The sequence below is a fragment of the Bison bison genome, unplaced genomic scaffold (genome assembly GCF_000754665.1).
Source record: "Bison bison bison isolate TAMUID 2011002044 unplaced genomic scaffold, Bison_UMD1.0 scf7180017864064, whole genome shotgun sequence".
In the NCBI taxonomy this organism is placed as follows: Eukaryota; Metazoa; Chordata; class Mammalia; order Artiodactyla; family Bovidae; genus Bison; species Bison bison.
The window spans coordinates 2,219,039-2,237,296 of record NW_011494636.1 but is presented as its reverse complement, the minus strand read 5'-3'; the positions used below and the strand labels follow the sequence as shown (position 1 = coordinate 2,237,296).

Below are 18,258 nucleotides of genomic sequence, written 5' to 3'. Positions count from 1 at the left end.
AATATGTATGCAGGTCAGGAAGCAACAGTTAGAACTGGATGTGGAACAACAGACTGGCTCCAAATAGGAAAAGGAGTATGTCAAGGCTGTATATTGTCACCCTGCTTATTTAACTTATATGCAGAGTACATCATGAGAAACTCTGGGCTGGAAGAAACACAAGCTGGAATCAAGATTGCCGGGAGAAATATCAATAACCTCAGATATGCAGATGACACCACCTTTATGGCAGAAAGTGAAGAGGAACTAAAAAGCCTCTTGATGAAAGTGAAAGAGGAGAGTGAAAAAGTTGGCTTAAAGCTCAACATTCATAAAACGAAGATCATGGCATCCGGTCCCATCACTTCATGGGAAATAGATGGGGAAACAGTGGAAACAGTGTCAGACTTTATTTTAGGGGGCTCCAAAATCGCTCTAGACGGTGACGGCAGTCATGAAACTGAAAGACGCTTGCTCCTTGCAAGAAAAGTTATGACCATCCTGCTGCTGCTGCTGCTAAGTCGCTTCAATCGTGTCCGACTCCGTGGGACCCCACAGACGGCAGACCATCCTAGGCAGCATATTAAAAAGGAGAGACATTACTGTGCTAACAAAGGTCCATCTAGTCAAGGCTATGGTTTTTCCAGGGGTCATGTATGGATGTGAGAGTTGGAATATAAAGACATCTAAGTGCTGAAGAATTGATGCTTTTGAACTGTGGTGTTGGAGAAGACTCTTGAGAGTCCCTTGGACTGCAAGGAGATCCAACCAGTCAATCCTAAAGGAAATCAGTCCTGAATATTCTTTGGAAGGACTGATGCTAAAGCTGAAACTCCCCACACTTTGGCCACTTGACGTGAAGAAGTAACTCATTTGAAAAGACCCTGATGCTGGGAAAGATTGAAGGCAAGAGGAGAAGGGGATGAAAGAGGATGAGATGGTTAGATGGCATCTCCGACTCAATGGACATGAGTCTGAGTAAACTACGGGAGTTGGTGATGGAAATGACCTGGCATGCTACACTTCATGGGGTCGCAAAGAGTTGGACACAACCGAGTGACTGAACTGAACTGAACTGAAAGCTTCACTGGTCAAACAGCCAGAAACAGATTAAAGAAGTTGTATGTTTATCACTGCTTACAGAAGCTCCCAATTACAGAAACCACATATGTTTTCAAGGATGAACCTCAGCAAAGGAAGAATCAAACTTCAGGTTTGCTGAAATAGACAAGTAATTCCCCAGAGTCAGAAAACTGACACTCTCTTTGGGCCATTCAATAGCATCAGTGTTAGTGACACCTAGAAGTTCTCTTTCCAAAAATTTAGATTAAATCATATGAGCAGTTATTTATATAAAAATAACACAAACCATATTCTGAGTGTGTGCCTCAGGTGAAATGGAGTTAATCAGAATTCTACGGTATGTATTCAAATGGGCCTCAGTGCCCAGGTATTAGGAAGGAGGAATTCTGGATAATTCAAAAGGTCCAATCACTTAAATTTTAATATAACTGCAAAATTTTTAAAAGCATTTTAGTTTTATTAGATGAAAGAATTCCTCACTTACAGGGTAATTTTCAAAATTTAAAAATCATATTATTTGTTACATTGAATTTCTCAGACATTATTTTTTAAAGGTTTGTTTTGTTTTTTTTTTTTTTTTACTGTGAGAGCAGCAATCTTTATGCATGGTTTGTGATCAAATGATAGCTGAACAGACCAGTATATTCATGCCATAGTAAGACCATATTTACATTACAAAGCTTCTATCAGCACTTCTCATGTTTTCTGTACTATTGTAGCTATCATTTCTGATCATTCTTAGTGGTAATAAAAGGAAAAGCTTCACTATTATGATATAGAAATAAAGCAAGTAGCAATGCCCTCAACTCAAATACAAAGGGGAAAATAATTTATTCTCCAGCTAGGAGATAAAAAATACTGTTATATTTAATAAAAAACAAAGGGGCTTGGCTTTTTAGATAGTTCTTATACAACTGTCTATGGTTTCCACTGGATAAGATATAATTACTTACACTTCCCTTCGTTTTCTGAGTAGTCTACTTTGATGAATAGGGATATTTTCAATGATATCTTATGCTCTAGCCTTATCAGCTTTACTAATTCTTTTTACTTTTCTTTTCCTCTTTCTATTTTTTTCTGTCTTTCCTTTCTACTTTCTATTTTCCTTCCTTTCCTTTTTTTAAAAAGTGGTACATGCCCCATTTCTTCTCCAAAATAAAAATATTCAGGAATATGTGTATGCAAAAAGATTAATAAAAAATAAAGTGAAGACCTAAAAAGAAGAAGACAGCAATCAGGTCAATCAGCTCCTAAAAGAATTTAGACAATGTCACAGGGCACTTTGATCTGTGGAGTAATCCATATTTCTGGTTTTTCCAGTGGAAATGATAGAAGTATCAAGCTCTGCTGAGATAGAAAATGTTCCTAAGGGGAGTTAATCACCTAGTTAAAAGTACACTGAACAAGGCTATCATTGTGCTTATTCTAGTTTTACAAGCAAAAAAGACTGCAATTCTAATCACATTCCCAGATGCTTTTAGTATATTCCTTAACAGTTGGCAACTATAAGTAAAATATAAAAAATCAGACAATCAGGTAAACTTGAGGGAGGTTACAAAACTTTGGGGCTGCTAGCCAGTTATAGATGCATGCTGCTAGCTAGTAAAAACTAGCATTGCCAGAGAGCACCTGCTGTTCATTTTTTTATCTGGAAAAATTAATCCAGATACATTTGATATAAAAAAATGAACACTTTCAGATCCAGGCAAAGAATATCATTTCACTTTCCAGATGAGGTTCCTGAGACTCCGAACAGAGCTGAGATGCGGAGCAGGGGTTCAGAGCTCATGTATCAAACATCATGGCAACTCAATATATTTGTTAGAGATTGGTAGTTCCATGATCTGAAACTTAGCTTTCTGGTCTACCACCTACTATATGAAGTTTCTCTCTTTTTTCCTTTGAGATTGAATAACATACTGTTGACACTTGAACAATGTGGAGGTTTGGGGCACTGATCCACCACACAATTGAAAATATAAGTATAATTTTACAGTCAATCCTCCATATCCAGGGTTCCACATCTTCAGATTTAAAACTTCAGATTTTATAGTACTGCAGTATTTGCTACTGAAACAATCTACAAATAAGTGGACCTATGTAGTTCAAAGCTGTGTTGTTTAAGGGTCAACTGTATAGCAAGTTTTCAACAGGTACTTGGCGCATAGTTGGTACTCAGTACATATGAATTTTTTTGTCTCCTTCCTATTCATATGATTTAAATAGGAAGAAAACATGCAGCATGGTACCTGGGGGCACCCAATTAATTAGTGCTAATGTATTATAATTATTTTCTGTTATTGCAATATAGTAATCGAGGTGGGAGATGAAGACAGCCAGAAGCCAAAACCAGAAAAAGCCTCTATCAGCAGGAAAGATGGCCTGCTCATAGGTACACCATGGCAGACATGCTGGCAATTACAGCTTCTATTCTGGCAATCAGAACTTTGATTTATGGACTTCTGAATATTTTTCAGTACATTCTGGGCTTTGAGTTTTAGTTATGTAGAGTAACTGCATGATTATATTAAAAAATGACACTAGCACTTACTTGTTTCGTTATGAAATATGGCATTTAAATGCAAATGCAAAATACAGATAAATGGGGGAAAGGAAGAGAAGGACGTGTGGCTAGGATATAAGTTAAATGAAAGAGTTGAGGCCAGTAGCATAGATATGTCTGAAATGTACTTGCTGGTTTTGATTACTTTAACTGGAAGATACCACAGAGTAAACATTTGCAGACTTTTTACTTTCTGCCATGCTAAAGCATTCCCAAGGGGGCAAAGCCCACCAAAAGAGAGGTTCCTGATTATATTCAATATAAAGATATTAATGCCATATTTGTATTTTAAATATTTAAGTATTTTAAAACCTGGGGTTCCAATGGAGTACAGGAAAAAAAGAAAAGCTGATAAGACACTAAAATGAATGCATAATGGAAACTATGGTTCTTGCTCATCTCACATGAAAATAATTAGAACAACATATAGTATTCCCTGTGTACATAACTGGGCTTCCCTGGTGGCTCAGATGGTAAAGAATCTGCCTGCAGGAGACCTTGGTTTGATTCCTAGGTCAGGAAGATCCCCTGGGCAAGGGAATGGCTACCCACTCCAGTATTCTTGCCTGGAGAATTCCACAGACAGAGGCAGGAGAAGGGACATGGGTTGGGAGTAGGTACTCAAATAATATGAGGAATTTATTAGTGTTTTCTTTAAGCATTACTTGTAACAGAAAATGCAAATTTGTAAGATGTATGCTTGGGTAATATCTATCACTCTGAACAATGTTTAACTAATCAGGCTTGTTAGAGGTGTGTATGTGATGGCTCCAGTCTATGATTTCTTGAATATTATCATCAGAATTTAAAATTATGCCTTAGAAACACAGAATATTTTCTTATAATGGTTCTTTAGCATGGAAACAATAATTAATAAAGCGGTCACTTTAATTTATTTCATATTGACATGATAACTTGTCAACTGGACAATAAAATATGTATTTTTATAGGTTCAGAGTGTTTTAAATGCTTCTACTTTCCACTATCCAAGTAAGACTATTGTTTGAAACAAGAGTATAGGGAAAAGATCTCCTTCTATTCTGCCTATATTACATATGAATTGAGATATATAGGAAATAGCTCTGACAAAAGGTATACTCAGGATGTAATAGGTAAATATAACAACAAATCCCAGAAAATCAAGTACTTTATTCCAAAAGATACTGAAACATCTTATCAGGTAGATCTATGCAGCTACCATGGCTGCCAATCATTTAAGGAAAAGCAGGATCTAGTTTGGAAATAATTGTGCAAAAAGGAGCATACACACAGGATAGAGATTTGGGAAAAGTTTCAATGCATTTAAATGGGTTTTTGTCAGATTTGGGGCATTCATAGTTTCTTCTCAGTTGATTCTCCAATTGTAAAATAACTATGTCTGTATGGCTACTTCATGATATTTTTGTGGTATTCAGATGAAATGATCTATTTAAAATCTATGTTTTAAAATTGTTTTAAAAACTAAAAACAGAGATATTCTATACTTTCTCAAATCTGAAACACACTGTTCTCACTGGCAAGTTAACCAAATCCATGGAATACAAAGGCCATATGTAACAGAATAGAATTTAGAACACTCTCTCTAGAGGACCTGTGGCAGGACTTAGGGGCAGATGACAGACTCTGTAATGCTGAACACAATAGATTGATTCAATTTTGATAAAACATCCAGGTGAATCTCAATTTTGTACAAATCTCAATTTTCAGTTTGTTTTTTTTTTTTTTTACATAGATGATACTTCTAAAGAAAAAAATTGCAACTGTTCAAAATTAAGTTTTTATCCTGGATAAATCTACATTTATCCTTAATCTTATTCTTCTATGTGCATTTTAAACCATTTCTTTTACTTTGGGTTTGGTTTAGATGAAGAAAAGTTTATTTGAAATTTCTTCCTCCTCAATTCTCCTCATCCACTTAGGAGATCACAAACTAAATCAGTAGTTATCATAAATTTGATATCACTTCCGTGGATTCCATAAGTTAAAACAAAATCAAGTGATAACTGAGAACTGATTAATCTTGGCACTTCAGTCAATGACTGGACAGGATGTATGTTCTCTGCCATTATGTTACTGAGATTTGACTGAAGCAATAAGACCAACATGTAAAATAAAATATAAAAGATAATGAAATTAAGCTAATAAATGTAAATATGCTTGGAAAATATTCATGGTAAAGGAAAGCCAATGGGAGCTGAATGATAAATAAAAGGTTTCATGCAACAGGTTGTGTTTTTGAAGGCTAATATAAAAATTGCACACATTTTTAGAGAATTCAATTTAGTTAAATGTGCCTGCAAATGTTCAGGGTTTTAAAAGAATCTGGCCTATTTAAAAGTAAAATTAGGATTTTGGCACACGTGCATGTTAACTCATTTGAGCTTCACAAAACACTGTACTAAAATCATCTTACTGAAAAGAAGAAAAAAAGTAAAAACAGAGAAATTAAGTAACTTGCCCAATGCCCCATAGAGAGTAAGTATATATAGAGATTCAAGCTCAAGCATGTCAGCAGAGCCCATGACCCATCTTCAATTCCAGGATGCCTCTCAAGGAATACTGGGTTCTCAAGAAGCATGGGCTGATAAGAGAAAAGTAGAGTGGTTAGGGTGCCACTTAGGGAACATATACATGTTTAATGATCTTTGATTTCCAGAGGTCATAGTGAGACTCATGTCAAATCTTCACTACTCATTAGTCTGAGGTATTACTCACCTTAATTAGTATCATTTCAAGAGTTTGGTAACAGTGACCCTTCCAGTGAGAGGCAGCAAGGATCACAGATGAGCAGGGTGATATCAAGGAGTTATTGATGGTTTGTCAATTATTTCGTGAAGGATGGAAAATTCACTGAAGCTTTATCTTTTGATAAATTCATTCAAAATCCCATCTACAATTAGTATGATCTGATATTGGATACGAAGCATATTTACTAAGAAAAGATGAACAAGTGCTGGAGGGTGGATTTTGCAACTCCAAACCAAAAGCTAGTAGGACATATCATAGGAGGGCAGATCTGAAAGGCAGAAGGAATATAAATGTGGAAGATTTTTAGTAAGTGTCCCAGTTGGCTTGCACCCTTCTGCATCCATGTTTTTGGATAGTACCTTCCTACACTGGCTCTGTTCCTAGCCACGGTGCTTGCCTTGGCAAATGAAACAAGAGAAAATGCGACACAAGCAGAAGCCTGTGTTGCCCTTGGAACCCTGAAAACACCCTGGTAAAAAGCCACTGCAAGCAGGCTGGAGGATGAGAGAATGAGATGCACCTGGCTGACAGCCTACTGAGTACCAAATATGTCAGAAATCCTAGATCACCCACCCACCAGCTGGCTACAGTTCATAAGAAAGTCCAGCAGGAATCACCCAAGGAAACTGGCCAGAAGACGTGACCAGCCAATCCACAGAGCTGTTTATTCTAAGCCACTAAGTTTTAGGGTAGTTTGTTACACAGCAAAAGTTAATCGATATGATAGAATACTATTTCAAACAATGGGGGAAAAAACAAACAAAAGGTTACTACTTTTATCTAAGAGCACAGATTACCTGTTTCTTGTTTCCCAATAGAGACCTGAAAAACCAGAAGGCTTATACTGTAAAGAATAAATGGTGTGCCCATGCAGAAAGGACCTTAGAGAACTCGAAGAATACCATACTTCAGAATGGTAGGAGAACAGCTGAATTATTCTCATGCAACCGGCAGTAAAACAGAAAAACACCACGGGGCCTTAGTAAGTTCAACGTATTTTCTCTAAACAAAATACATCTCATTTTAATTTCAAGGATGTGAAAAATTTGCGACACATGAAGGCTCTTCTGACACGACGCTTTTTAAAATTCATTAAATTCCTCATAATTAGGAAGGCAATGGCACCCCACTCCAGTACTCTTGCCTGGAAAATCCCATAGACGGAGGAGCCTGGTAGGCTGCAGTCCATAGGGTCGCTGAGGGTCAGACACTACTGAGTGACTTCACTTTCACTTTCTAGGCAATGAAAAAGTGTGCTCCTAGAAACTGTTTTCAAACTCTGCATATTGGTTTGTGTTGCAGAATACACTAAATGTCTACCACAATGAATGAGTCCATGACTGCAATAAGACCATTAAAAACAAAATATAGGCATGATAAAAAGAAGTTGGAATTAAAAATAAAATTGTTTTCAAACCTCACACAAAAAAACATAGTTAAGGGAAAATTAACGAGATTTAGTTCTGTGTGTTTTCATAAGAGAAATCTCATTATTTCATAATCACTTTCTATAAATTATATGTATAATTATTTTGGACATGTATAATGCTCATCCATTCTAACAGTCACCAATCATTTGAGTTAAATATTATAAAATAGGATATTACATATTGAAAAAAATTATAGTAAACTGAATTAAATACAGTTAAATATACTATAGTTTTTAGTTAAATATACATTGATCAGCATAAAATCTGTATATATGTGAAAAATATAGTTAAATATAATTATAATTTTTCAGATTTGCTTGCCAAGTTTGTTTGTCATGTTAGCCCTGAGGAAACATATTTCTTAAAACCACAAAGAAAATAATTCTATGGGAAAATGATTTATTTACCTGGATCTTCTATGGTTAAGTTCTTTATTAACCATTGAACGATATCTGACCCTAGAATAAGAAAAAAAGAAAAACACAAATATATGTAATATCTATATATGTTAAGTTCAAGAACATTTAACAGCACTCATAAGAGAAGGAATGTTTCTAATTATTATAACAGATTAAGGATCAGCCACACACGATGTGTTGAAAATAGTGTGAATACATTGTCTTCATTCAATGAGTCAAGTGCAAACTAGTCATTATTAAATATGAAATGTTTAAACAGAAAGATTTAATATACTAGTATTGGATAAAGTGAATCATTTATTTATTCACTTTATGAATGATTGCTGAGTATCTATTATGTTTTAAGCACAATTCTTAGTATGGCAAAGCCAATACTTTATAAGATGATAGTTGTCTAATTTCTGGTTTGCTCCATCCATCCCTATATCTACTCTCAAGTCAACCCAAATGTGCTGTCAGTTTTTGAAACTCCTTTGTGTTTCAAGCCTTTATAGTACTATTCTCTTTGACTGAAAGGTCTTTCTACTATTTTCAAGACACTCAAGATTGATTTACACAGTAGACCTTCCCTTGATCCTCACCTTTGGCAGTGTGCATGGACAGCCTTAAGCCAGTCAAAAGAAAAGCAGAGTAGTCAACATTTCTGCCAGTTGTGATCCAAGATTGAAAGGCCCTGAGCTAGTTCAGTGTACAAGAGAATTAGAACAAAATCAGACTTGTGACTAATTAGGGTTGGAGTTGGCCAGTGGGGGAACTATGAGGACTCAAGGTTTCCAGTCCAGAAGCATTATGGATGAACAGAATGGTAGGAAATGGGAGATTCCAGAAGAGGAGATTTACCTAAGAGGTTCATTTCTGTTTAACTTGGTTTTCAGTGTAATTCATTTCTACATAAAATAACAACAACAAAAAATATGTAATGTAAACAGCTATACACACTCAGTAAACTGCCTCAGCGCTGCATGGATGAAATTCTGTGAAAATCGAGATTCCATTTCTACCTCTCTTGGAGACTTGGTAGGGTTGTAGCCTACCCACCTGAGATCTGGTAAATGACATTAACAGCGGGCAAATGATTCCAGTTGCTTAAAACAGAATGGGTCCAAATTAATTTTAAAATAAACTTGATTATCAAACTTGACAATGTTTATGAAATTTCCTAAAATTTACGAAAACATTTACACCCAAAATAGCCTTTAATAAGCACGTGTTTTGCAAATATTGAATTGAATTTGTGCTCTTTCATAGCTGTTCCTTTAAAACTGCCAATGATTTAAATGCATTTGAGATGATGGATTCATCTAGATCCTAAAGAAAGCTCTGAGGAAATGAAGGACAGGAAACCATTCACAAGAGCATGGATATTGCAAAGTGTTGTGCCTAACTTGCCACTAACACCCTAAGTTATCTTGAGGAGTTTTCTTCCCTTTTGAAAAAAGCAGAAACTCAGCTTTTCAAATATGTATGTAGTGCTACTTGACCAATGTAGAATTTCAAGTACCTAAATGTTATTAGCTATCTCCAGGCACCCTGCTTATTTTTCACAGTTGAGCATCTATTTAGGGAAAATATACAAGCAACCATTGGAAAATGTCTATTCTTTTGAAGAGAGCCAAATATTGGTTCCAGGACTATATTTTTTTCTTATTGTGAAAGATGATTTTAAAATATCTTAAGAAAAAGTGTTTTTTTTTTTTTTTTAAGGTTTTCTTCTCTCTTCCTCCACCCTACTTTCCTGAACAGAAAGAAATGCAAAGAAGCCTACTTTTTGAAATTGCATTTAATACAAGAAACAAGAAACTTATTTTACTGGCCTGGTTTTTGGTTATTTCTGTCACAGAGGTAGTCTCAGTTCAGCATAAAAAAGCCAGTTTGATTGCTTGTCAGTATAATCATAGTGGTTTTATTGTTGTGTGATCACCCAATATATTTATGGCTTTAAGTTAACACATTATGAATTATTATTTTATTGTTAAATGTATCATATTCATATCATGTTCATCGTATTCATTTATTAGGCACCTATGTTAGCAAGACCTTAACTCCCAGTTGAGACAATTAGAGACAGAGAAAGGAAAGAAAAAATTCCAGCATCTTATGGAACCAAGAGATTGAAAGAGAAATGTGTTATCATAGTCACATTAACAACTGATTCAATGGCTTTATAGTCAGGAGGGGTAGAGGGAGGAATAGCACCTTTGTAGCAATTTCTAAGCTTTATCTTTAACATTAACAAATAAGTGGGCTGCTGCTGCTGCCAAGTCGTTTCAGTCGTGTCCGACTCTGTGCGACCCCATCGACGGCAGTCCACCAGGCTCCCTTGTCCCTGGGATTCTCCAGGCAAGAACACTGGAGTGGGTTGCCATTTCCTTCTCCAATGCATGAAAGTGAAAAGTGAAAGTGAAGTCGTTCAGTCGTGTTCGACTCCTAGCGAACCTATGGACTGCACCCTACCAGGCTCCTCTGTCCATGGGATTTGCCAGGCAAGAATACTGGAGTGGGTTGTCATATATTAATAAATAAGTGGGCAGATCTGCTAAAATTTTCATGCACAAATGTATATATGCAGAATACTTCAGCGTTTCATTTATCTTTATACTAAGGACATCAGAGTAACAAGTAGGATGTTTTGTTTTGTTTTGTTTTTATTTTAAATTGCATTAGAGCTATCAATTAGCTACAATGTGAAATTAGTTAAGAGATGTAACAGTATCTTATACCCTAAGAGATAAAAGTCGTCCCTGTCACTGCAGCTTCTGGAAAGTTAAGCCTTGATCTGTGCTTTTGTCTTGAAATCTTAGAGCATCTATCACTTTTAGGGTTACAAAATTATGTGTTCTCTCTACTTAACATAAGCAGTGTAAATTATATTATTGTATATACCCACCACTTCATGGGAAATAGATGGGGAAACAGTGGAAACAGTGTCAGACTTTATTTTTCTGGGCTCCAAAATCACTACAGATGGTGACTGCAGCCATGAAATTAAAAGACACTTACTCCTTGGAAGGAAAGTTATGACCAACCTAGATAGCATATTCAAAAGCAGAGACATTATTTTGCCAACAAAGGTTCGTCTAGTCAAGGCTATGGTTTTTCCTGTGGTCATGTATGGATGTGAGAGTTGGACTGTGAAGAAGGCTGAGCGCCGAAGAATTGATGCTTTTGAACTGTGGTATTGGAGAAGACTCTTGAGAGTCCCTTGGACTGCAAGGAGATCCAACCAGTCCATTCTAACGGCGATCAGCCCTGGGATTTCTTTGGAAGGAATGATGCTAAAGCTGAAACTCCAGTACTTTGGCCACCTCATGCGAAGAGTTGACTCATTGGAAAAGACTCTGATGCTGGGAGGGATTGGGGGCAGGAGGAAAAGGGGACGACAGAGGATGAGATGGCTGGATGGCATCACTGACTCGATGGACGTGGGTCTGGGTGAACTCCGGGAGTTGGTGATGGACAGGGAGGCCTGGCGTGCTGTGATTCATGGGGTCGCAAAGAGTCGGACAGGACTGAGCTACTGATCTGATCTGATCTGATAATCCCATAATCTATGATTTGAAGTGAAAACAAGCAAAACAAGCAAGTGATCCTCACACACTGCTCATAGTTCTCCACATGCCATATTGTTTTTACTTCTATGACTGCTTATGCTATTCTGTCTCTTTTTCCTTCAGTTAATCCCAGCTGACTTCCTCAACTTCAGTTCATATATTACCTACGTCAGGAAGCCTACTCTTCTCACCCTCACCTCCACCTTACCAGGTAATCTGTTTCTCCTTTAAAACCTATTAATATCCTCATCATTCATTACACTTGTCAATGGTTTTATCGACCTCTGTTAATTTTTGTCTGTCTTTCCCTTGCTTGTTGAGTTCCTTGGAGGTCGGGGTGTGTGTTACTCATCCCTGGATCTAAAACACCCAGACCAGTGGCTGACATATAAAAGGTGATGAGCAAGTGTTAAAAGGATGAATGAACAAACAGCAAGATTTCTCCCCTCATATCCTACTCTAAGGGAATTTATAAAACAAAGGCAGTGGTCATACAAAGATATTTGACTGGCATATAGTTTTCAGCTACCATAATTTCTCTTCATAGTGATAATCTTCCCTTTCCAAGGCAATCACTTCAGGACACCCTCCATAATTAAAGAAAGAATCAAAGACATTTAGACATAAATACTATCTCCTCACCCATGCTACAGACTTGAGTAGTAAAGGGGCTTCCTCAAGACTGCTCCAATGCTGAGTGACAAGACCAGGACTAGGTTCTATGCTGAGGCTACTGTATTTCCACTCAGGCCATATAGCCTCTCCAGATTACAGCAAATCCCCTCACAAGTGACAACTATAACTATCCCCACCCGAACCTGAAAATGAAGTTCATCAAAAGAAAAATATTGTTCAATTTTTATAAATATGATATATGAGGACTTGTAAGCAACCAAAGACAGCAAGGAGATCAAACTAGTCAATCCTAAAGGATATCAGTCCTGAATACTCATTGGAAGGACTGATGCTGAAGCTGAAACTCCAATACTTTGGCCATCTGATGCAAAGAACTGATTCACTGGAAAAGACCCTGATGCTGGGGAAGATTGAAAGGCAGGAGGAGAAGGGGACAACAGAGGACGAGATGGTTGGATGGCATCACTGACTCAATGGACATGGGTTTTGGTGGACTACGGGAGTTAGTGATGGACAGGGAGGCCTGGCATGCTGCGGTTCACGGGGTCTCAAAGAGTCGGACATGACTGAGCGACTGAACTGAACTGAACTGAAAAAACAGGGCTTTCCAGGTAGCGCAGGGGTAAAGAATCCACTTGCCAATGCAGGAAACACAAGTTTGATCCCTGGATCGGGGAGATCCCCTGCAGTACAATATGGCAACCCACTTCAGTATTCTTGCCTGGGAAATCCCATGGACAGAGGAGCCTGATGGGCTACCATCCACAGGGCCGCAAACAGTCAGATATGACTTAGCAACTAAACAACAACAACTTTGGGCCAAAGGAAAAGGATACATTTGGATACAAAAGGATACATAAGGCTACAAGGAAAAATGGAAACAGGACTCTGATGATATGAGAGTTCCTCATGGTTCCTCTCTGGATATACTTCTCTCTAAAAAACAGCCTCTGTTGTTTCTCTCCTACAAGGTGGATCATGAGGGCTCATAGTTTCTGGGTTTACATCTCCTTCATTAAAGGCATCAAGAAGTTTGAGACTAAAATTTTGTAGGCACAACTCCTAATTTCTCATGGTGGCCGGGGGGGAGGGCGGGGGATGGTGGTGGTCTAAGTTTGGGGAAGGAACTCATTCCCGCATCAATCAACTGTGGCAAGAAAAGTGAGATCACAAACATTGGTAAACTGGTTGGAGGCATATACAAAAGAGTGTCCAGAAATTTGAGTACTTGGCAGACAAAACAACAGGTTAAACCATAGCTTCCTTTAATTCTTTAGTGTTTATATTTCCATCAGAAAAAAAGAGAAGAGGAAGGAGGTAGAACTCAAAAGCATGTCAAATTGTGAATGAAATGAGCATGTTATTCTGCTTTGTTATAAATATAAATGTGTTCTGTTCTATGAAATTATTATATTCCTGAAGGGCAGAGTATGAATACATCTCTCTGTGTGTGAATAAACCCACTCTTTATGTGTAATAAAAGAGTTATGCAAAAGAACTTCATGGTATATATGCAAAGAAATTCACTGGGGTGTTTGTATATGAATGTGTATATTTTTAAGGAAATTATTTTATAATGTGAATAACATCCAGTTGAGTGTTGTTATGTCTCGTTTTTTTTTTTAATATGAATTTATTTATTTTAATAGGAGGCTAATTACTTTACAATATTGTATTGGTTTTGCCATACATCAACATGAATGCGCCATGGGTGTACACATGTTCCCCATCCTGAACCCCCCCTCCCACCTCCCTCCTCATACCATCCTCTGGGTCATCCCAGTGCACCAGCCCCGAGCATCCTGTATCATGCATTGAACCTGGACTGGCAATTCTTTTCACATATGATATTATACATGTTTCAATGCCATTCTCCCTAATCATCCCACCCTCGCCCTCTCCCACAGAGTCCATAAGACTGTTCTATATATCTGTGTCTCTTTTGCTGTCTTGCATACAGGGTTATCGTTGCCATCTTTCTAAATTCCATGTATATGTGTTAGTATACTGTATTGGTATTTTTCTTTCTGGCTTACTTCACTCTGTATAATAGGCTCCAGCTTCATCCACCTCATTAGAACTGATTCAAATGTATTTTTTTAATGGCTGAGTAATACTCTATTGTGTATATGTACCACAGCTTTCTTATCCATTCATCTGCTGATGGACATCTAGGTTGCTTCCAGGTCCTGGCTATTATAAACAGTGCTGCGATGAACATTGGGGTACACATGTCTCTTTCCCTTCTGGTTTCCTCAGTGTGTATGCCCAGCAGTGGGATTGCTGGGTCGTATGGCAGTTCTATTTCCAGTTTTTTAAGGAATCTCCACACTGTTCTCCATAGTGGCTGTACTAGTTTACATTCCCACCAACAGTGTAAGAGGGTTCCCTTTTCTCCACACCCTCTCCAGCATTTATTGCTTGTAGACTTTTGGATAGCCACCATTCTGACTGGCATGAAATGGTACCTCATTGTGGTTTTGATTTGCACTTCTCTGATAATGAGTGATGTTGAGCATCTTTTCATGTGTTTATTAGCCATCTGTATGTCTTCTTTGGAGAAATGTCTGTTTAGTTCTTTGGCCCATTTTTTGATTGGGTCGTTTCTTTTCCTGGAATTGAGCTGCAGGAGTTGCTTATATATTTTTGAGATTAATTATTTGTCAGTTGCTTCATTTGCTATTATTTTCTCCCATTCTGAAGGCTGTCTTTTCACCTTGTTTATAGTTTCCTTTATTGTGCAGAAGATTTTAATTTTAATTAGGTCCCATTTATTTTTGCTTTTATTTCCAATATTCTGGGAGGTGGGTCATAGAGGATCCTGCTGTGATTTATGTCTGACAGTGTTTTGCCTATATTCTCCTCTAGGAGTTTTATAGTTTCTGGTCTTACGTTTAGATCTTCAATCCATTTTGAGTTTATTTTTGTGTATGGTGTTAGGAAGTGTTCTAGTTTCATTCTTTTACAAGTGGTTGACCAGTTTTCCTAGCACCACTTGTTAAAGAGATTGTCTTTTCTCCATTGTATATTCTTGCCTTCTTTGTCAATGATAAGGTGTCCATAGGTGTGTGGGTTTATCTATGGGCTTTCTATTTTGTTCCATTGATCTATATTTCTGTCTTTGTGCCAGTGCCATACTGTCTTGATGACATTGGCTTTGTAGTACAGCCTGAAGTCAGGAAGGTTGATTCCTCCAATTCCATTCTTCTTTCTCAAGATTGCTTTGGCTATTCAAGGTTTTTGGTATTTCCATACAAATTGTGAAATTATTTGTTCTAGCTCTGTGAAAAATACTGTTGGTAGCTTGATAGGAATTGCATTGAATCTATAGATTGCTTTGGGTAGTATACTCATTTTCACTATATTCATTCTTCTGATCCATGAACACAGTATATTTCTCCATCTATTAGTGTCCTCTTTTTATAGTTTTTATAAAAAACTATAAATAACTATAGTTATTAGTATCCTGGTGTTTTATAGTTTTCTATATATAGGTCCAGGAGAAGGCAATGGCACCCCACTCCAGTACTCTTGCCTGGAAAATCCCATGGACGGAGGAGCCTGGTAGGCTGCAGTCCACGGGGTTGCTAGAGTCAGACACGACTGAGCGACTTCATTTTAACTTTTCACTTTCCTGCATTGGAGAAGGAAATGGCAACCTACTCCAGTGTTCTTGCCTCGAGAATCCTAGGGACGGGGAAACCTGGTGGGCTGCCATCTATGGGGTCGCACAGAGTCGGACACGACTGCAGCGACTTAGCAGCAGCAGTAGCAGCATATATAGGTCCAACCAGTCCATTCTAAAGGAGATCAGTCCTGGGTGTTCATTGGAGGGACTGATGCTGAAGCTGAAACTCCAATATTTTGGCCACCTCACGTAAAGAGTTAACTCATTGGAAAAGACCCTGATGCTGGGAGGGACTGGGGGCACGAGGAGAAGGGGACGGCAGAGGATGAGATGGCTGGATGGCATCACTGACTTGATGGACATGGGATTGAGTGAACTCTGGGAGTTGGTGATGGACAGGGAAGCCTGGAATGCTGTGATTCACGGGGTCGCAAAGAGTCAGACACAACTGAGCGACTAATCTGAACTTATATATAGGTCTTTTGTTTCTTTAGGTAGATATATTCTTAAGTATTTTATTCTTTTTGTTGCAATGGTGAATGGAATTGTTTCCTTCTCTTTCTATTTTCTCATTATTAGTGTATAGGAATGCAAGGGATTTCTGTGTGTTGATTTTACATCCTGCAACTTTACTATATTCATTGATTAGCTCTAGTAATTTTCTGGTGGAGTCTTTAGGGTTTTCTATGTAGAGGATCATGTCATCTGCAAACTGAGTTTTACTTCTTTTCCAATTTGGATTCCTTTTATTTATTTTTCTGCTCTGATTGCTGTGGCCAAAACTTCCAAAACTATGTTGAATAGTAGTGGTGAGAGTGGGCACCTTTGTCTTGTTCCTGACTTTAGGGGAAACGCTTTCAATTTTTCACCATTGAGGATAATGTTTGCTGTGGGTTTGTCATATATAGCTTTTATTATGTTGAGGTATGTTCCTTCTATTCCTGCTTTCTGGAGAGTATTTATCATAAATGACGTTGAATTTTGTCAAAGGCTTTCTCGGCATCTATTGAGATAATCATATGGCTTTTATTTTTCAATTTGTTTTAATGTGGTGTATTATATTGATTGATTTGCTGATATTGAAGAATCTTTGCATCCCTGGGATGAAGCCCACTTGGTCATTATGTAAGAACTTTTAAATGTGTTGTTGGATTCTGATTGATAGAATTTTGATAAGGATTTTTGCATCTATGTTCAGTGATATTGGCCTGTAGTTTTCTTTTTCTGTGGCATCTTTATCAGGTTTTGGTATTAGGGTGATGGTGGCCTCATAGAATGAGTTTGGAAGTTTACCTTCCTCTGCAATTTTCTGGAAGAGTTTGAGTAGGATAGGTGTTAGCTCTTCTCTAAATTTTTGGTAGAATTCAGCTGTGAAGCCGTCTGGACCTGGGCTTTTGTTTGCTGGAAGATTTCTGATTACAGTTTCAATTTCCATGGTTATGATGGGTCTGTTAAGATTTTCTATTTCTTCCTGGTTCAATTTTGGAAAGTTGTAGTTTTCTAAGAATTTGTCCATTTCTTCCAAGTTGTCCATTTTATTGGCATATAATTGCTGATAGTAGTCTCTTATGATACAGCCAGTTGGGATAAATCATCTACATATGGTCCCAAAACTTTATGCTCTCGAACTTTATGAGACTGTCTACTCCCTTTGGGGTCTAAAAGATCCTGGACTTTCTCATTATAAATTTCCATATAGGATACTTCCACTTTAAAGGTCTGTGACTCATTCTGCTCCAGAGAGATCCTTTGAAATAAAGCAGAGCCTTGGGACGAGGCCTCGCTGCTGAGGATTGCCCATCATGGAGAAGGATTTTCCTGAGCCTGTCTGTCCATACGCAAAAATGCAAGCATTATACCCCTGAAAGGCTTTCTCAAGAATTCCTTCCCCAAGGCACTTGAAAACTACTTCTTGACCAGCATATTTAGTGTTAGATTCATCCATGGACCAAAAGCAATAATCAAATTCAAATACCTTGGGAGGTTTCCTTTCTCCTGTTTGGTGTTAGAAGAAGGAGGGTGCAGGACCTTTTGATTCCCTTCCATCTCCACCACCCACTTGGTGTTGAGTTCCAGTTCTCGTCGGTTCAGGGGCCAGACCCGGACGGCGCCCGCTCGGCCCCCAGGTGGCCCCTTCACGCGCGCCCTTTGAGCGCGGTCGCAGCTGCTCCGCCTGAGCTCCGCAGCGCGAAGGCCAACCCGGGTGAGCACGAGGCGGGGG

At 38.0% G+C, this 18,258-nt stretch overlaps 1 protein-coding gene across 1 annotated transcript in view; it reads right to left on the bottom strand.

The window, feature by feature from the left end:
- The window catches only part of RGS7 (regulator of G-protein signaling 7), a 489,491-nt gene that overhangs the window by 116,464 nt on the left and 354,769 nt on the right, over window positions 1-18,258 (bottom strand). The window contains exon 4 of the mRNA XM_010836687.1: window positions 8,211-8,261. Within this exon, the coding sequence (XP_010834989.1) occupies window positions 8,211-8,261 (51 nt within the window). The remainder of the gene's footprint in view (window positions 1-8,210; window positions 8,262-18,258) is intronic.